The sequence below is a fragment of the Phodopus roborovskii genome, unplaced genomic scaffold (genome assembly GCF_943737965.1).
Source record: "Phodopus roborovskii unplaced genomic scaffold, PHOROB, whole genome shotgun sequence".
Lineage (NCBI taxonomy): Eukaryota > Metazoa > Chordata > Mammalia > Rodentia > Cricetidae > Phodopus > Phodopus roborovskii.
Genome location: NW_026126598.1, coordinates 5,225,182 through 5,245,383, shown reverse-complemented (window position 1 = coordinate 5,245,383; position 20,202 = coordinate 5,225,182). Strand labels below are relative to the sequence as shown.

At 42.3% G+C, this 20,202-nt stretch overlaps 2 protein-coding genes and 2 non-coding genes across 5 annotated transcripts in view; 1 reads left to right on the top strand and 3 right to left on the bottom strand.

Annotated features, from left to right (window-relative positions):
* Positions 1-264: 264 nt before the first annotated feature.
* Cct6a (chaperonin containing TCP1 subunit 6A) lies at positions 265-10,185 on the bottom strand. Its single transcript, XM_051204796.1, has 14 exons — positions 9,965-10,185; positions 9,278-9,341; positions 8,422-8,556; positions 7,611-7,784; positions 6,850-6,953; positions 6,344-6,454; positions 5,995-6,154; positions 5,834-5,916; positions 4,106-4,202; positions 2,925-3,072; positions 2,346-2,479; positions 1,479-1,581; positions 565-637; positions 265-473 (listed from the first exon to the last, which is right to left on the bottom strand). Exons 1-14 carry the CDS (start codon positions 10,099-10,101, stop codon positions 401-403), a joined length of 1,596 nt encoding a protein of 531 aa, XP_051060753.1. The 5' UTR covers positions 10,102-10,185; the 3' UTR covers positions 265-400.
* On the bottom strand, positions 2,747-2,880 carry LOC127237054 (small nucleolar RNA SNORA15). Its single transcript, XR_007835818.1, has one exon. It is a non-coding gene; the product is annotated as a small nucleolar RNA SNORA15 (small nucleolar RNA).
* On the bottom strand, positions 7,914-8,052 carry LOC127237055 (small nucleolar RNA SNORA22). Its single transcript, XR_007835819.1, has one exon. It is a non-coding gene; the product is annotated as a small nucleolar RNA SNORA22 (small nucleolar RNA).
* A 7,328-nt stretch (positions 10,186-17,513) lies between the features above and the next one.
* The window catches only part of Psph (phosphoserine phosphatase), a 47,277-nt gene continuing 44,588 nt past the window's right edge, over positions 17,514-20,202 (top strand). For both annotated transcript variants that reach the window (XM_051205072.1, XM_051205071.1), the window contains exon 1: positions 17,514-17,742. The gene's annotated coding sequence lies outside the window, so the exon portion shown is untranslated. The remainder of the gene's footprint in view (positions 17,743-20,202) is intronic.

Sequence of the window (20,202 nt, the reverse complement as noted above, 5' to 3'; positions counted from 1 at the left end):
GGGGGGGGGGTGTCTCCTGTAGCCTGAGTTAAAGCAGAACTTTTAGACCTCTTTTCCAAAGTGCTAGGCTTACAGGCACGCACCACCATGCTGTTAAGAAAAAAACCATTACAATTTTTTGAAGAACATTAAGGAACAAGGAAGACCACACACTTATCTTAATATGTGTCATTGTAGCTAAAACATGTTCAGTGGGTTTAAAAGGGCCCACTTTATGACCTTATGCATACACTCAACAGAATTTTTTTTTAAACAGTATTATAATTTGAACAGGTGCCAAATGTCTTGTTCCTTTTCTTCAACTGGGGAGAGTAAATTCTTTTCCAAATCACTTGGACAAAAAAAGATCATTTCCCCACATCATTCTGCAGCATTACAGATGCAGTGACAAGGGACCTCTTCAGCCTTTCAGAGAGGACATGCCCGCTCTCATGATCTCATCAACCAGGAGGATGTTGGTGGCGATCACAGTACTGGAAGGGAAAAAGAAGACGACAGCTCAGATACGAACATTTCGACTTATCCAACTAAATGACAAGAGCTAGCTCAAGTTTCCAAACTCACCAGGAGTGAAGCAGCTGCTTCTTCACACAGTAGTTATCCCACACACCCATCTCTGCTGCCACCATTGGCTCACCTGAAAAATACCACACCTTGAAATCACAGACTATCAGATACCCCCTATAAAAAAGGATTTTCATTTTATATGCATTGTCTTTTAACTGCATGTCTGTCTGTCTGTTTGAGGTTATCAGATCCCCTGGGACTGAAGTAACAGTTGTGCACTGCCACGAGGGTGCTGGGAACTGAACCCAGGTCCTCTGAAGAGCAGCAAGTGTTCTTACCCATCTTTCTCTAGCCCCATCAAAAGCCCTTTTCAAGAAATCATTCTATTTTATGAACAAACCCTGCCAATTCTAGAACAGAAAACAAGGGCCAATTTGGGTTATTTTAGACAGGGTTTTGCTATGTAGTCAAAAAGACAACCTCCAATCTTAAAATGTTAAGTAATAGTGTTGGTTATCACTGACTACTCATCCACTAGTAACCAGTAGTCCTCCAATCACCACTCCTCTCCAGAATCATGGCCCTGTGGTCCATCTCTTTATGACTTGCACACACAAAGCACTCACTGCTTTGGACACCCCTCTGTTCTGGACACATTCCTGTTGACTTCCCTCATTCCAGCAATCTCTTCTATTAAGTTAGTGACAGTACGGACAATAGGCCTTCTGCTTTATATTTAGGCTATAGGGTCTAAAAAGCAGGAATAAAATCATGCCACTAGCTTTACTCCACCATTTAAAATAAGCACTCTACGCCTCAGTCTCCACCTCGTTAGTGCAGTTATGTGTCACATCAACCCTGAAGGACAGCACTGACACCAGAGCAGAGCAGAGCAGCCCAGCAAGGCCCCTCCCAGCCTCACCTGCCCCAGCTGTACTCCAGCTAGCTCTAACCCTCAAAGGCATTCTTACCTGTGTTCAAGTCCACACCTACAAGCTGACCCGATTCTGAATGTTCAGCTTGAACTTTAACTAATGTTTCCTGAAGGTCAAAACCAGAGTTCTGCGCAAGAACCTATCAAACAAATTTAATTCTTGAAGAGACAAACTGAAAATTCAATGTTAAGCCTATAGTAAATATACAATATTTCCAATTTAAAAAAAAAAAAAAAAAAGGTTTTTTTCCCCTGAAAGCAATCTTCTTTCTGACGTCTCTATGTGTGCTATAGCACACCCCTTCTTGCCCCAAATAAATAAATAAATAAATAAATGAGGTGGTGGCTTGTATGCATTGAGATAGAACCATTCATTACTCATGTGCTCTTCGAGAGAATAGACAGGTGTTGCTGACTAACTCTAATATACACCAACCCATGGCCCTCACAAAAGCACTGCTCAAACTTTCACCTTTACCCAGTACTTCATAGAGACTGACATGTCCATTAGTTTTACTCAAGTAAAAAAAGCAAGTTCATACTTGAACAACCCATACAGGCAATGGCTGACAGGGCTGATGGACAGCTCTGTTATCTGTCCACTTTGCCTCTTGCCTTGTTATATGGCTGCTAGTCCTCACTCTGTGACCAACCTCCATGCTGGCTTTCTTTTTTCTCCATTCTCCTTTGTACAGCTTGTATGGTAGGGTGGGTGTTCAAACCTCTACCCACACAGGGCTAAGGGAAACTACCCTGAAATGTTATGTACATCAGCTGGCCAAGATCAGCCTGCCTCAGCCTCACAGGTACCTGGCTTGACACAGTTTAGGAAATTAGCATTAACAACTGATTGCAGGACAAAGGCTGGCCTTTCAGCAAGGAAAACTCAGGAAAGCATTCAAACCTTGGGAATAATGAGCAAGGCATCTGCGAATGCCTGCACTCCAAGCTGAGCCCTGCCCTTCACGCTGGGCTTGTATTTAATCAGTGCTTCTGCCATTGCCACTTCTATTGCGCCAGCGCCCGGGACAACACAGCCTGTGGACAAGGGAGAGAAGTCAGAGAAACCGAAAACAGCAAATGTAAAACCAAGTTTTACATGGCATTGTAAGGAGACATACATGTTAAGCATTTAACTTATTATGAATCCACTACACCTGTGATTAGGCATGTGCATTTATAAGTTCTTGCAGTGCTAGAGATGGAAATGTGGGTCTCACATATGCAGACCTGCCTCTTGAGCCATAATATAACCAAACACACTGTTCCAATTGGTAGCTAAAGAGCCACCAGTTTTACTCATTTATTTGTACTTACTTTTAGTAATGATATACCATTTAAAAAAAACAGCATACCAATCATTTTAAAAGAAGACTTTACTTTTGCATGGTGTCTGGCTGTGTAAATTACTGACTAAAGAACACAGTATTCAGCCATGCCTTTTAGACTAGCAACAAGAACATAAGTACAGCGTGGTTCTTACCATCATCAATAGCATTTTTGACAGCCCTCAAGCCATCTCTTATTGCATCCTTGATTTGAGTCAGCGTGTGCTTATTTGGTCCTTTAATCAGTAATGTGACAGAACGGGGATTGTTACATTTCTCAATAAAGGTGAACTTCTCTTCGCCCTGGGAGAAGAGGAATTACTGTCAAAACAGGATACCTTCCGGGCATGGTAATGCATACCTTAAATCCCAGAACTTGAAAGAGAGGCAGACAGGTTTCATGAGTTCTTACACACCCAAGGATTTATAGTAAAACCTTGTCTTAAAACAACAACCCCCCCCCAAAAAAACCCAACAAAACAAAACAAACCAACCAACCAAAAAAAACAGCGCATGTGAAGAGTATAGGGAGAGGTATGTGAAAGAGTAAGTAGTGTAATAGGAAACAGCCATCATCCCATTAAAGAAAATCTGAAAGGAGGGGGATAATCAGGTACAAAAGAAATTAAAAGCTTAAAGTCAACTCATATTACACATAAACCACCAAGATGCACGAGAAAATCCTATTTTAAAAGTGCTGTAACCACTGTCAAATTGCCTGTGTCCAATAAGTAACCCTCACAAAAAGCAACCTAGAATAAACTCAGCGAAAAGAGCTCTATACAGCAGGGCAGTGGTGGTGCATGCCTTTAACCGCAATACTAGATAGAGAGGCAGAGGCAGGAGTTTGTCTGAGTTCAGGGCCAATAAAGTTCCAGGACAGCCAAGGCCACACACGGAAACTCTTGTCTTTTTTTTGTTTTTCAACATAGGGTTTCTCTGTGTAGCTTTGGAGCCTGCCCTGAACTCGCTCTGTAGACCAGGCTAGCCAGGAAACCCCATCCTGAGAAACCAAAAACCCTTACACAGTTAATTCTAGGTTAGCCCAGGCAATACAGTAATAACCTGTCTGAAAATAAACACATAAAATTAAGAAAAGCCAGGAGGTGGTGGCGCACACTCTTTTAATCCCAGCACTCAGGAGGCAGAGGCAGGTGGACCTCTAAATTTGAGGCCAGTTTCACTGACAGAGTACCAGAACAGAGCTGCTACAGAGAAACCCTGTCCCCAAAAAAAAAAATCAAACAAAAACTTGTTAAGAAAAATATGATTGAGTCTGAAATTTTCTACTCAAATACTGATAAACAGAATACTGTCTTTAGGAGAAAACACTTACCAACGTATACTCATAGACAAGACCCGCATGTCCCAAACAGTCAGGATTCAGGTCATCTAAGGAATTCAGAGCTATACCACCACAAGCAAGTGTCAGCCTGTAACAGTGAAAGCACATTATGTGAAAATGTATAAGCCATGTTGGTTATACTCAGTAAGACTACAATCTTTAGGAAGGCGATTTTCAGAATGACGCGATCAAAGTATATTGTCGTCCCACCTCCTCCTCCCCCAGGGTTTCTTTATGTAACAGTCCTGGCTCTGCTGGGACTAAAAGGTGTGTGTCACCATTGCCTGGTTGATGAAAGCACATTTATGTATTTATTTTTGTGTGCATGCCTTTTCCTGCATGTATGTCTCGAGTTACAGACTGATGGGAGATGTCATTCTGTAAATATGTTTCTCTTATTGGTTTAATGGATAAAGCACTGTTGACCAATAGGAAACCAAGATAGGTGGGGCTAGGAGACAATGAAAGAGAAAGTAGTAAGGAGGAGATTCAACATGGAGGAATACAGGGTAGAATGCCAGCCCCTCTCTGGTAAGATAAGAGCATGTGGAAGTACTTAGATTAATAGAAATGGGTTAATCATTAAGACAGACCCAGCCAATAAGAAACATCAGAAACAGGCCACCAGCTTTATATCTAATACAGTGTCTTTGTATATTATTTGGGGCTGGAGGTGGGACCAGACAGGCAGGGAAAAACCAACTCATAACAATAGTTACGAGCAGCCACGTGGGTGCTGGGTTCTGAAGAGCCATCAGTGCTCCTAACCACCTCTCCAATCCCATGATAAAACTACATTTCAATGTATTTCCCATTTATTTATTTATGTTTTCCTGAACAGGATTTCTCTGTGTAACAGCCCTGGCTATCATGTGTCATGGAGGTAGTGTATCATAAACCAAAGCTCTTGCCATTCACCATAACTTAGTTGGTAACCAAGCTTTTAAATCTCACCAAGGCCATCACAACACAAGGAAACCAGAATAGGATGGATTTCTGTGTGGGAATATTTCTTAGGAACCTTCCTTCTCGCTTGTCCTTAATTTTGAATATTCAGTTGAGATATATATGCAGGGCTGCCTCCTTGTCTTAAAAGACAGCATTACGGGTTTGTGTGCAATCATACCTTAACATACTATTCTCCTGATGTTGCCTCTAGACTAAGAACTTTGCACTTTTGAAGAGGTTAAAATACTGGCTGACACTAGTGGTATTTATTTATAACCATGTACTTGGGAGGCTGAGGATCACCAACAGTGAAGTTAAATGCCAAATCTGGGGGTCTGTGATAGGACCTCAAGCTAAGGATTAAGCCCTTCAACCTGAGTTTTTTCCCTGGTCCCCAAGTTAGGAGAGAACTGACTCCTCAAGCTGTCCTCGGATTTATACCTATGTGCTATGGTATGCACAAGCCTGAACATAGGAAAGGTAGATTTTTAGTTTGCCACAATACAGAATATGCAAAAAGCAAAATATGGGTTATATAGGCAAATTTTTTTTCTAAAGGAAAACAAAAGTAGACTACTTAGAAACTAGAGCAACCAGTAATAGGGATAAAAAAGTACAGCCGGGTGTGTGTGTGTGTGTGAAAATGACCAAAACATATAATGAAACCAATGGTTTTGTTCAATAATATATGCTAATAATATGGAAAACCAGCAGGGGAGCAAAAGGAATAATTCTAAGGCCCTTGCAAAGTGTGAAGTTGGCGCCACTCACCTCTCCATGTTTCTCCTCTTGGCCCTTCGCAGAGCCACAATACCTTCTTTTGCAAGGGCATCCAAAGAAAAGGGGTCAATCCCCTGAATAAAACACAAAACATTTTCAATAGCCTTTACCTTGAAAACAAACAAGACTAATTCAAAACTTTAAATTATTACCTTTTGGTTAATAACAACAAATCCTTTATCTGAATCACCACAGACTTTCTTTTTCAGTTCTATTATCTTTTTAACTCTATCTTCAATGAATTTTCTTTCAGCCTTTACTAGTTTTTCTCTCTCTTCTGCACTCTTGTAAAAGAACCCAGAATTCACTTCTCTACAAAAGAAAACAAAAACGTCACAGGAAAGGGGAAGATTTCCATTTTTACCTTAATTGTAATGTGACTGAGGGAGTTGCATTAGGTTGGGCACATTCTAGGCCAAGTGCTCTATGACCAAGCTACACATATATAACCCAAGTCCCCATACCAACCTCTTCCTACCCTGAAGTCTGTTATAAACTCACGTTTTCTCATATTCTAAAGACACATTGCATGTGAGGATATAGGCATTTTCCACTCTTTTCTTCATATCAGGATGCCGTGCTCCATGATCCAAAACAAGCCCTCTGATTAAGCTATAAAACAGAAAAATTGGTATCACTCCTCTAGAGTGACACACACTAATAAAAAAAACTGCTACAGTGATAATCTTCATACAAGCCCACAAATTTCTAAAATAGTTTCAAAACTTCTCAGTTAAATTTAAGGCCAGATGCGGAAAAAGCAATGTTCTAAGATACAAGACAAGCTGCCCAAACAAAAATAACAACCTTCTACCTTAGGAGAAACTACAATCTGTAGTAGGCTATCAAACTATGATCACTTTAATTCCCTTAAAGAAACATTTTCAAACTAGAAATCTTTGAACAAACTTAATTAACCAGCAATCTTTCCATTATGCAAAGTACTCAATAAGCACTCACAGATACTCATATTTTAGAATAACATCTCAAAACATTCTGTCACCTACCTTGTATCAGTTTCAGATTTATGTTTCATCTCCATGATCTCAACCATGAAGAGGTCAATGGGTTCATCTTTTTTCTTAATGGCCAAAACCGAGTCCACTACAGCCTACGAGATAACAATTAAATAAATTTAATTTGTAGAAGCTGATACACTTTATCTGACCTTTAGACAAGTGGAAAGGTTGAAGTAATTTGCCTCTAAATCAACTTGCAATTGTCTGAAGAATCATCAACATTCTCATTATTGCATTGCAAACACAGGTAACTTCTTAGTTACACTAAGGACTATGGTTAAGATTAAGGAGAATCTATTTCAAACTCCCCCATCCCTAAACAAACATAATTACACCTTACAACAATTTACCTTTTATAATAAAGTTCTAATTTATTCAAAAATAGCAGAGAAATTTGAAAGTTCCCCAAACAAAGTGTTAGAGTGAATTATTAATTAGCCTGATTAGATCAGGACACATACCAAACTACTACTTCCCATGGGGGGGGGGGGAAGCCACCTATGACTAGAGGTTTTCCAAAAACTCCATATCTGCACTTTATAATCCTTCTATAGAAGTTTCAATTATTCTCCCAAAACCTGCCTGTCCTGGTAACAATTTTTTCTTCACTCTTTGAAGACAGATTAGTTTATTACTGCCCAGGAAAAAACCTGAACCCCTTACTTTACACAGCATTCCTGTGAAGACCTGTAGACAACACTAAGAAAAAATATTTATGGCAGATTTTCTCTATGTATTGCATCACACACCTCTGTTAAGACATCTGCAAGTTCAGCATGAACTTTAGTTCGCAGAGATGTTCTGGCCACATCGATGAGTGTTTCTCTGTCCATGTCTCTGCTTACTTTGACTTGCTCCAAAAACTGGAGTGCCTTTTCCTTTGCAGCTTCAAAACCTTCAGTTATTATCCTGGGATGAAGACCCTATAATCAAAACAGTTACAAAACCACAGCCAACATTTACATCATCAACAAGATGCAACAATTCACTAAGTTCATTAACATTTGAAGGTACACCATGGGTGATCCATACTAAATACAATGAAGCTAACATGATGTGCTGATTTTTTGAATACATTAAAAAGGACACAGTACTCCTTTCAATGCAGAGGAAAAGAACAGACTTTACTCTAGCACAGAGTCAAGGCCAAGGGAACCACAGACAAAGCACACTTGGGTGTTCACTGTGCAAACCAGAATACCAAATCCAAAACTAGCTCCTAAAATCTGCTGTCAGAAAATGCTTATCCTGTCTGCAGGTAATCTCAACTAATTCACATTATTTTGAAACATTAAAAAAAAAAAAAAATCCAGAGACTAGGCCAGGTGTGGATCAGAACCAGCCAGAGCTCTGTTAAGTTTGAGGCAGGCCTGTTAAATATACATAGACATAGTTGACTTTTTCTTCATGCACACCTGAGCAAGATAAGGACAAGCACAGGCTCCCAGATTTAAGCAGGTTCATCTTATGGTCTATGGTGTGCTCTCAGGTAGTATCTCATCAATTTGCACCAAGAATCCACCAAACAACATATCACAGAAACAATTTTATCGTGCATACCTCAGAAATGTAGAGGTCTGCCTGTTTTAGCAGCTCTCCAATGATAAGGACATTGGATGTAGTACCATCACCAGTTATGTCATCTTGGGCTGTGGCTACCTTTGCTATTAAAGAGGCTGTTGGGTGTTGAATTTGCTGAAAGTAGAAAAAGAGAGAACTATTTAAATGACTTAAACCACTACTACCTTCAGTAAAATGTAAGACAGGCTCCTTTTAAAACCATCCACATAAACTGTCCAGCTTGGCCACATTTTGCTTGGATTTTTAAGTCACTTTCTTTTCTGGGATTTGAATTGCTGGACCTGAAAGTTCTGGTAAGCAAATGGGTGCTTGGATCAATTTTATTTGAGCCTTGGAACAAAAATAATTTACAGAAAATATAATTAGCCAGGTGTGAAGGCGTACAGTTTTAGCCCCAGCGTTCAAGAGGCAGAAGCAAGTTATCTCTGATGTAAGGAAATCTTCATTTCTCCAGTAGTTGGGAGGAAGGTGAGGGGGTCCCCCCCCAGTTACCCCATTTTTGAGACAGGATCTCACTATGTAGCCCTGCCTGGCTTTGATAATTGTTTTGTTTTTGGTTTTTCAGGACAGGGTTTCTCTGTGCAACAGCACTGGATGTCCTGGACCGTGCTTTGTACACCAGGCTGGCCTTAAACTCACAAAGAACTGCCCCACCTCCAGAGTGCTGGGATTAAATAATGCCACCACCACCACCCAGTCTTTACAAAAAGCAGCCCCTCCCCTCAAAGCAGGGATCAAAACCATGTGTGGAGACTCATGTAGTACACTACTTTCTACATTTGTTTGAAAGACTTTTTTTTTTTTTTTTTTTAAATCTAGGACGGTAACCTCTTACCATTTCGTGAAGCAGCACATTGCCATCTTTAGTAAGCTTGATGTCTCCAGCACCAGAAACAAGCCTGTCAAACGGGCAGAAACTCATGAGCGACATGCGACTTTTTTCAATGGAAACCCGACTAAGAATCCCATAAAGACGCCAAAGGGAAGTGCGTATTTCCTTTTTCTCTCTTTTCTTTTGAGACAGTGAATCTCTGAAAGTTCGAGGCCGCCCAGAGCTGATCAGTCAGACCCCAAACAAATACATAATGAGAAGTTCCACAAGGGAGACAATGAAATATATGTCATGACATGAAAGCAGTCGCTTTTTGGGGCCCGGGGTACAAGAAGGGGGAAAAGGCACGGGGAGTGAGTAAGACCGAAGTAAAAGAAAGCGCTAAGGCCCAGTGAACTTAATTAATTTGCCAACTAAGAGGGAACAAAAAAATAAATCCCATTAAGTTTGGACCTTACAACTACATCCTAATAAGCTCGGGGCCACTGGGCTGGGTGGAGGAAAGGTACACACGCCACCCTCTTCCTCCAAAGTGAGCGGGTGCGACTGGCAAGCCCGAAAGGTGTCAAGCGGGCGGTCTGGACGGGAGGCCTCACAGGCATGGTAGAAAGCGAAGGCCTGGAGGCGGCGGCTCGAGTTTGCGGCCATGGGCCCGCCCGGCCCGCCGCCCTCCCGCCCTCCGGGTCTTACATCTTCATGGTGCCCTTAGGCCCCAAGTTGGTCCTCAGTACATCCTGCAGGCCCCGTGCTGCGCTGATGTTCACCGCCAGCGCTGCCTGCGCCCGGGCCACCTCGGCTTTAGGGTTTAGGGTCTTCACCGCCGCCATGGCTGGCCTAACTCAGGGAGAGGCCGAGAACAACGTGCTCTAAGCGGGTCTTCTCGAAAAGTCTTACGCACCTGGCCCGCCCCTAGCGTGCCCACAAGGCACCTCCATTGGACCGCGGCTCCGCTGCTGCTCACTGATTGGCTCAGTCGGACGCTAGTCTCTTGAGGCTCCGCCCATCACGGCCAGTTGCGGCGTCATTGCGCATCCGAGAAACTTGTTCTCTGGCAATCGGCACTCCGAATCTTAAGGTTCCGTTTTCGTCGCAACAGATTGTTGCTGATCCGCGCCTTAAGGACTTAAACGTTGCGACAGTGTGGCCTGCTGTGCAGGAAAGTCCTCTAGGTCATGTGTGTGAGGGATGCTTAGGCCTCAGCACTCATCTGGGCGTGACAGGAAGCAGAGGAACTCGCTTTGCGGAGTGTCTGTAGCTACTGGACTCTGGGTTCCGGGAATGTGCCCCTCAACCTCTCGCGAGGTTTCCTAGATTCATTTTTATTGCTTGTTTCATCTTTAAACTTGGGGACACAAAGAAAGGATGCTTTCCCGGTACCCTGGTGGTTTTAAATCAGGGGAAGACAAGTATAATGCTAGGTAGACATTCCTAGGTGGCTTTAGGAGCGACGAGATTGGTGCAATGGGCGTTGAGGAAACTCAATAGTTAGTCCGTTCTTAGGGCTCAGGACACAGAGGCAGATTTGTGGACTCAGGGTTTGTTTGTTTGGTTTTGTGTTTTCGAAATAGGGTTTTCCTGTGTATCCTTGGCTGTACTGGAACTCGCCCTGGCCTCGAATTTACAGAGATCTGCCTGCCTCTGCTTCCATAGTGCTGGGATTTAAGGCGTGTACCACCACCACCCGGCTTTTTAAATTTTTGTATGTGAAACGTCTCACACTGGCCCCGGCTAAACTATTCACTGTATAGCTTGGACTGATAGCTAACTTGTAGCAATCCTGCTCAAATTCCAAAGTGGTGTGGTCTAGTATGCCTGCTAAAAACTCACACTTATTTGGACAGAGGTGCCCGGCCTTTGAAAGGACTCCTTTAACTTACTACTACTAATAATAATAATTTAACTTTATTTTATGTGCATTGGTGTGAAAATATCAGATCCCCTAGAATTCGAGTTACAGACAGTTATAAGCTGTCATGTAGGTGCTGGGAATTTAACCTGGGTCCTTTGGAAGAACAGCCAATGGTCTTAACCATCAAACCATATCTCTAGCACCCCTTTAACTTTTTAAAAATAATGTTATGTGTATGGGTTTTTCCCTGCCTGTATGTCTGAGCACTTAGGTATAGATACATGCTCAATTTTTAAGCTGTTATCTTAATTTATAAACATGTACATCGACACAGATAACAATTTATACCATTGGATATATTATGCTGATCTATACTGGAGGTTTTGACATTTTGATTGAAATAAGAAACATCTGTCTAATAGCTATTGCAAGTATGAAACAAAGCCAGGCATAGTGGCACACATCTTTAATCCCAGCACTATGCAAGCAGGCAGGTAGGCGGATCAATGTGAATTCAAGGCAGATCTGATCTACATAGCAAGTTCTGGGCCAGCCGTGGCTACAAGTGAGACCCTGTCTCAAAAACGAAAAAAGAGCATGGGGCATGCTCTTAACCCCAGGGTTTGGGAGATCTATGTGAGTTTGAGGCCGGTCTGGTCTACAGAGTGAGTTCCAGGACAACCAGGGTTAAACAGAGAAACTCTGTTTCAAACAAAACAAAATAATCCAAACTATGAGGAGTGAAACTCAGTGGCTGAACACTGGCTTAGCAGGTGCAAAGGCCCTATCTGTGATCTCAGCATAGAAAAAACAAAAACAACTAACCACTCATCTGGCTGATGTTTAGCTATTCCCAAACTTCAGCTATCTGGCTGTAATAATTATGCTGATGCAACCTTTTTTATTAGGTCTGTAGATTTGAAAATCACAAAAGTCATGTATAAGATGGGTGGCAAATGGAAAACTCATATTTACTTATATAAACTACTTGGTGAACATGCAGTTTCATTGTAACTGTTGGTAAAATGATGCAGAGGGTGACTCTAAAGTATGGTGTATGCTTACAGGGTAGAGGAAGGGGAAGGTAGATGTTGGATTGAGCTGGAAAATTAGACTGTGCAGGAAAACTCAGTACTGACACCAGCAAAACTTAATATATAGTCTTTAAAACATTAAGGAAGAAATAGTGGCGGTTTCTTTTGGCTAGTGGTTTATTTTTGAGACAAGGTCTCCCTATGCCTCTATCTACCTCCTCTTTATTTATTTATTTACTTACTTACTTAGTTATATGGGTATTTTGTCTGTATATATATGTACACACTAGAAAAGGGTGTCAGATCCCATGTGGATGTTGTGAATTGAACCCAGGATCTCTGGAAGAGCAGCCAGTGCGAAACTGCTGAGCCATCTCTCCAGTCACTTGTTTCTGGGTCTTAAATACAGGCATTATAGGCATGTATCGCCACATCTGGCTTATATATGTAGGCAAATGCTTTACCTCTGAACTGCCTCAGAAATTGTGCCATTCCCACAACAAGTATCACACAGCATCACCACGTCTGGCTAAGTTTTAGATTGTTCTGTTTTTAATATAATTTATGGAATAACTGCATCACAATTTATCTCACCAATCTCCCACTGGGGAAATTAATTTTGATAGTTTGCTACTAAAAACCTATATGGAATTTCACATAAATGCTAGCATATCTGTAAGATACATTTGAGATTGTCACATGTTTTGGTCTACTCCCACAACAACATTTAATGACACTTTTGGTTTCCTGTTTTTTAAGAAGGGTTTTGTTGTTTGAGACAGAGTCTCAAAAATGGTTTTATTACACTTATTTTGTGTGTGTATACACATTTTTGTGTACAGTCCTCTTGCTTCTGTGCCAGAGTTTTATGTACAAATATCAAAGGACAACTTTTTTTGTTTCTGTTTTGAGACCAGGTTTCTCCTCGTAACAGCCCAGGCTATCCTGAAACTTGCTCTGTAGACCAGGCTGGCCTGGAACTCACAGAGACCTGCCTGCTTCTGACTCTTGAGAACTGGGATTAAAGGTGTGTACCACCACTGCCCTATGATAAGACAACTTTTAAGAGTTGGTTCTCTCCTTGTTTAATTTATTTATATATTAAAACAAACAAAGGCTGGGTGGTGGTGGTGCTCACCTTTAGTCCCAGCACTCAGGAGGCAGAGGCAGGCAGATCTCTGTGATTTTGAGGCCAGCCTGGTCTACAGATGGAGTGCCAGGATAGGCTCCAAAGCTACACAAAGAAACCCTGTCTTACAGAACCAATAATTTATATATATATATATATATATATATATATATATATATATATATACCCTAACAGGGTCTCTTGTAGCCCATGCTGGCCTCAAACTGAATATGAGCTCAGGATGACCTTGAACTGATTCTTCTGCCCTTTACAGAGTGCTGTGGGTATAGTTCTGTACCACCAGACCTGGTTTTGTTCTGAGACAGGCTTACTATGTAGCCCACAATGACCTGAAACACGTGTAGCCCAGGCTGGTCTCAAGCTGGCAATCCTCTTACCACATAGTCTAGATCACTGGGATTAACACACCTGTACCACTCCCCCTGGCTTTATTGACACTTTTTAATATCAAGAATTTATTTTATAGACTTATTTTTATCTAGTTTGATGTTTCCTAATGACTAAGTTCGTTTTTGGCAAGAAATATACAGAAATGATGTGTCCTTGTTGTGGCTTAGGTAGAGTCTTGTGGTTCTGGTTTATCCCCTTGTTAGTGATGTTAACTTTGATCATTTATTTGGAAGTTGCCTGATTACTATAAAGTTGTAACTCTTCTCTTTGGGGCGGCTGCAGGACAGATGGCTCAGCAGTTGAGAGCACTTGCTACTGCTCTTCCAAAAGACCCAAATTTGGTTCCCAGTACCTACACATCAGGCAACTCACAACTATCTATAACTCCAGCTCCTTGGAATCTGACACATCTGGCCTGCACTCATGGGCACACATGCAGATACATAGTCCTACACATGATTAGAAAATAATAAAAGTAAATCTTTAAAACTAAATTTGCTCTCTGTATTCAGTCAGTATTTTGTGAGGAAGTCTATAAATATCCTTTCTTGTCTTTCTTTTTGTAAGTATGTTATTTATTTAACTTTATGGTATGTGGATTGACATCAGAGCCTCTGGAACTGGAGTTACAGACAGTTGTGAGCTGCCTTTGTGGGTGCTGGGAATTGAACCAGGATCTTCTGGAAGAGTAGTCAGTGCCCTTAACCACCTAGTTATCTCTCCAGCCTCTCAATACATGCTCTTAACCACTTAGCCATCTCTCCAGCCCCTGACTCATTTTTTTTTAGGAGATGTATGTACTCCACTGAACATCAACACTGTCATCTTGTACCCAATCATTGTACATGTGTGAGATGGGAGGAGCTAAAAGGACCATAAACAGCTGATAGATTTTATTTAAATATCTGAAATTTATATAATGAATATGTAATGAATAAGGAATAATAATAGCACAAATGAACTCTTGTCATTCATATTTATAGTGGCTAAACTTTCCTTTTGAAATAAAAATTTCCTTTGTATCTATACTTAAATATGTATATTTAGTGTTTAACATTTTGCACCTTTTATTATACTTATTTTAAAATGACTACCAAGTACATGTGTGCTATTGATTAGATTGTTGTTTCAAAACTCTTAATTCATCTGTTTTTTTTTTTTCATCTGGTCTTGGGGATTAATTAGGCAAGCTACCTCATCAAAACCATCTCTGAGGCTGGCTAGATGGTTCAGCTGGTAAAGGTATTTGCCATTAAGCCCAATGACATGAATGTGATCCCCAGGACACCCATAGTGGAAGAAGAAAAACTGATTCCATAAAGTGTCCTCTGAGATCCACTGTGGAACCCACCCCCCAATAATTAAATAAATGTCACTTAAAAGAATCCCATCTAGGTGGACACAGGAAAACTAAGTTTGCTCCACTTTTACAGCCATTTTCAACTAGTGAATTTTGGGACTAGAGAATTTCAAAGTCATGTCTGAGCAAAGAACATGGGGACTTTCGTCCTGGGTTGAATTTTAATTCTTTGTTTATTGTGAGACAGGGTCTCACTATATAGCTGTAGGTTGGCCTGGAACTCACTATGTAGACTTGGCTGGCCTTGAACTCACAGAGATTAATTTACCTCTGGCTCCCTCCTGAGTTTGGGGATTAAAGACGAAACCTTCCTGAACTGTCTACTTTGGAAGCTTCTCTGGATAAGGGCATGGTTGTTGTGGCTAGAGGCCTGCCTTAGCCTTGGCATCCTCTCTGCTTGCTGAAGCAGATAGATAGATGGTCAGCACTAGAGGCTTCAAGTTGTCTTAGATCGGACTTCATTGCCTAATTGCAGCCAGCTTCCTGCAATGTGAATATTTAGGAACAACACTCCTTACCGGTTATGCTAATATAGTAACTGGGCAAGGGGGGAGGTGGGACAAAACAAAGCAGGTGCATGCTGGACCTGATAATCCTGGCCTGTCATTCCAGCCATTCAAGAGATGGGGTAGAAGGATCACAAGTTCAAGACTGACAGGACTATAGAGTGAGTTGAAGGCCAGCTTAGGCAACTTAGACTCATTTTCAAATTATGAGTTAAAAAGAGGCTAGGTAGGGATAGAATGCTCTCTACTAGAACATTTGACCAGTATATGTAAAGTCCTAGGTTCACAATTCTAAGTACACACACACACACACACACACTTGATGCACACACACAAAATCCCAAGAAACAAAAATCCCAAACCAACCAAATGGACAGAAAAAACAGACAGGTATACCGACTAAGAAGTTGACTCAGTGGTCCAAGTACTTGCCATGCAAGCCCAAGATTGGGAGTTTAAATTCATGGAACTCACATGAATGTGGGGTGGGCCCTCCTGTTTAAAATTCCAACACTGGGAAGGCAGAAATGTGATCCTCAAAGTAAGCTAGCTAAGTAGAATAGTTTGTTTTGAATTTATGGTTTATGTATGAGTGCTAAGCACCAGATCCCATTATAGATGGTTGTGAGCACCATGTGCTTTCTGGGATTTGAACTCAGGACCTCTGGAAGAGCAGCCAGTGCTCTTAACCATTGAGCCATCCCATTGAGCCATCTTTCCAGCCCCAGATAGAATAGCTTTATGTATCAACTCTTGAGTTCAGTGGAGAGATCCAACCTTAATAAGGTGGAAAGCAATTCAGGAAGACACCTGCTACCAACCTTGGGTCTACACACACACACACACACCCATCACACACACACACACACACACACCCGTCACACACAAGAAAGCAAGCATGCACACCATACAAGTATACACATGGAGGCGGGAATTGCAAAGATTAAAAAAAAAAAGATAGGGGCTCATTGGTTTAGAGCAGTGGCTGCTCTTCCAGAGGACCTGAATTTGATTCCCATCATCCCTATGGCAGCTCCCAACCTCCTATAATTCCAGCTCTAGAGGATCAGATGCCCCCTTCTGGTCTCAGCAATTCCACGAATTCACGAAGTGCCAGACTTACATGCAGAGCAAACACCCATACATATTAAATAAACAAAACATTTAAATAAAAAACCTTTTTATTCATGTGTCTGTATGCACCTGCACGTGTGCTGGTGCCCTCAGAGGCCAGCAGGCATTGGATCTCCTGGAACCAGAGATCAGGTTGTGAGTGAGCCACCAGATGGAGGCGCTGGGACCCAAACTTGGATCTTCTGCTATAGCAATAGTACCCAGTAACTTTTGAACTTTTCTCCAACCCAGCAAAGGTTTGTGGCTTTTTTCTTTTTCACTTTAAGTGTGAACAAAGTATTTTTATTTTTAGACAAGGACTCTCCTGTGGTTCACGCTTGTTTCAGGTTCATTATGTAGTTAGGATGACTTTGAACTTCTGATCCTCTAGTCTCCAACTCCTGAGTGCTGGAATTACAGGCATGTGCCACTGTGCGGTTTATGTGGCGCTAGGGATGGAACCCAATTCTTGCACCCCAGGGAAACAATCTGCCAATTGAGTTACTTTGCCAGCGACTTTGTAGATTTTGTAATTCTCCTGGCACCTGCATTTCTGCAAGGACAGCTTTAGAAAGGGGGGTTTCAGAAAGGGCTCACAAGGGGCTTCGTGCATTGCGAAATCAGCACAGAGGTCCCTCGCTTCTCTCGCATGCAGGGACCCTGTATTGGGGCACGGCTTCTGAAAGTTGGGGAGCTCTTAAGAGCCAACTCAACAAACCAGAGATCTCACCGCGCCTACAGAGAGGCGCGGAGTCCCTAGGAAGGGAAGGGGTAGGGGGCGGGACCGGGAAGCCCCACCCCTGGGGGCTGGACCAAGGCGGCCTTCCAACCCGGTTTTGCAGAGCTGAGATCTGCCTTCTCCAGTTGGAAACGCACATGCGAAGCTTTTCCGAAGCCACCAGACTCATCAGCAGATCCCAGACGAGACTTGGGTGAGGGCTGTGATCTGCACGGGTCACCTCCCTTAGGACGCAACGCTCGCACGTCACAGCAGCTCCAGACCCTGCAGCTACCGGAAAGTTACAGGCACAGGAACCGTGAAGACCAGCGCGGCCCAGGAACCGCGGTGAGTTCCCCGCCCGCGCCTGGCTTGCGCTGTGCTCAGCTTTCTGATGCACCGGTCCTCGCTTTCCCATAGCTATGGCCTCTCTGATTCTTTGCTGGACAGGTAGATTATCTCCTGGGACTCCAAGGCTTTCCTTTAGTTAGTTCATATTTTAGATAGTTCATATTTTAGATAGCTTCACTTTTTTCATTCTTCAAGACAAACAGCATGAATGAATGATGCAATCTGGCACAGGAGAATTATCAGTAGAAGATATGAAAATTCTCCAAACCGGGACCTGAAGTGTCTTGACTTTGCCATTTTTTCCATTAGAAATAGAATTTGAAATAAACAGATATGTACATATAAATAAACATTTACAGTTATAAAGGAATAGCTCTTATTTGGGTATTAAATCATTCCTTACATTTGTTTTCTTTAAGTGTGTGCGTGCATGTGTGTGTGTACCTTCAGAGGCCAAAGGTGTCAGATCCCCACAGAGGGTTGTGGACCGACCCCTGTGACCCATGTAAGTGCTGGAAACCGAACTCCTAGTCGCTGCAGGAACAGCAAGTACTCTTAACGATTGAGCAATCTCTCCAATGCTGATTATATTTTCTATATATGACTCTTGCATATTATATTTGCTCTTGTGTGTGTGTGTGTGTTAGCACAGGCTGGCCTTGAACTCCTGATGCTTATGCTTCCATATCCCAAGTGCTTAAAGCTTATCTGTTGGAGGACATTTGGGCAATCACCCACAAATAAACCATGAACATATTTCTTTCCCATCGATCTTTCTTTTTCTTGTATGAATCTCTAAGAGTGGAACTGCTGGGCTTGTAAATCTCTAACCTACAAGACCTTTGCTTACTCCCCTTCTCCACAGCCCTAGGGGTGTTTGAGAATTCACGCTAGGCCATGTCCTGGGTACTTTTATCTTCACAAAAACTTTACTCATTCTTTTTACAAGTTCATTTACATAGCTTCCTTTTTTTAACAGTGTGCGGCATGAATAACACAAACCCAGAGACAGATATTAGGGTTAAAGCTGAAGACCAGAGAAGAAAGCAGAGAGCCACTAGAGAGTTCTCACCTCTACCAACACTCAGACCAAAGGGGCGATTGTGTCCTCAGATTGCATCTCCAGACTGCACTGCTCCTCAGACTGCCTAGACTGCAATGGTCAACAAAAACCTCAGACTGCTCTCTGAAAATGCACTGAGCTCCTGCCTTATAATCTTTCTAGTGCTGGGGCTAAAGGCATGAGCTCTGTTTCTCTTTTAGACTGATTCACTCTCATGTAGCCCAGGGTGGCCGATGTCTTCCGAGTGCTGGTATTAAACGTCCTGTCCTCTGTGGCTCATTAGTGGCTTAGCTCTTAACTAGATGTGTGGTTAACTAGTGGCTTAGCTCTGTACTCTGATCTTTAGGCAAGCTTTATTTGATAGATTATAAACAATACAAGGGTATAGTTCCTTTCTTCCTTTCTTTCTTCTTTCTTTCTTGAGACAGAGTGTTTATAGCCCAGGCTAGCCTGAAACTTGAAAATTCTTTATGTAACCCAGGCTGATTGCATAAGTGATCCTCTTGCCTTAGCTTCCCAGGTGCTAGGATTATGGCCAGCATCACCAGGCCTGGCCTTTGGCTCTAGTTCTTAACTGTTCCTGCTTATCTCCTTTTTCTTCTGAGATTTAGCACCTTCTGTTGCTACACTTACATTCGAAGTGTGTGTGGGGGTTGGGGTTTGAGACTGGTTAAAACTCCCAGTGATGTTCCTGCCTCAGGCTTCCTTAGCCCTTCAAATGTTGAAATTACAGGCACAAGGCACCACACACACACACACACACACATACACATACACACATGTTCATGCACGCATACGCGTCTTATTTTGAAGACAGCATGGACTATTGAGTCTAGCGCATGCTCAAGTCTCTTCATCTCCCAGCAGGTCCTCCTTGTATTCTGTTCATCAGATGTGGTAATTTCTTGGAGGTGGTAGAGCAGAAGCCATGGACAAGGCTATAGCTGCTTCTCTTACTTCTCTGCTCCAGCATCTCCCAGGGGAAGCAGTTTTAGGACACTTTGGGTTTGAACCATTGTTAGAACAGTCTTACTAGGAGGTCAATTAGTCTCCCCCCACCCACCACACACACACTTCTTGGACCTCTAATTCCCTGTGTAGCCTACGATAAACCTTGAACTTCTGATCCTTTGGACTTATTCTGCCCCTTGAGTGCTGGGGTTATAGGTGTAAGCCATCAGTTCTGGTTTATGCACTGCAGAGGGTAGAACCCTGGCCTTGGTGCATGAAAGGCAAGAAGAAGAGCCTTACCAACTGAGCCACAGTCCTCAGCCCCTCTACCTCCTTCTTTGCCATAAGTCTGTTCCTGGTTGTTCATTCTCTCTCTCTCTCTCTCTCTCTCTCTCTCTCTCTCTCTCTCTCTCTCTCTCTGTTTTTTAGGCTCTTGCAAAATT

Coding starts and splice junctions, on each gene's coding strand:
- Cct6a (XM_051204796.1), bottom strand. CDS start 10,101: ATGGCGGCGGTGAAGACCCTAAACCCTAAAGCCGAGGTGGCCCGGGCG. Junction 4,203..5,833: donor AAGAGGAGAAACATGGAGAG/GTGAGTGGCGCC, acceptor TCACTGTTACAG/GCTGACACTTGCTTGTGGTG. Junction 3,073..4,105: donor TTGTCTATGAGTATACGTTG/GTAAGTGTTTTC, acceptor CTCTTCTCCCAG/GGCGAAGAGAAGTTCACCTT.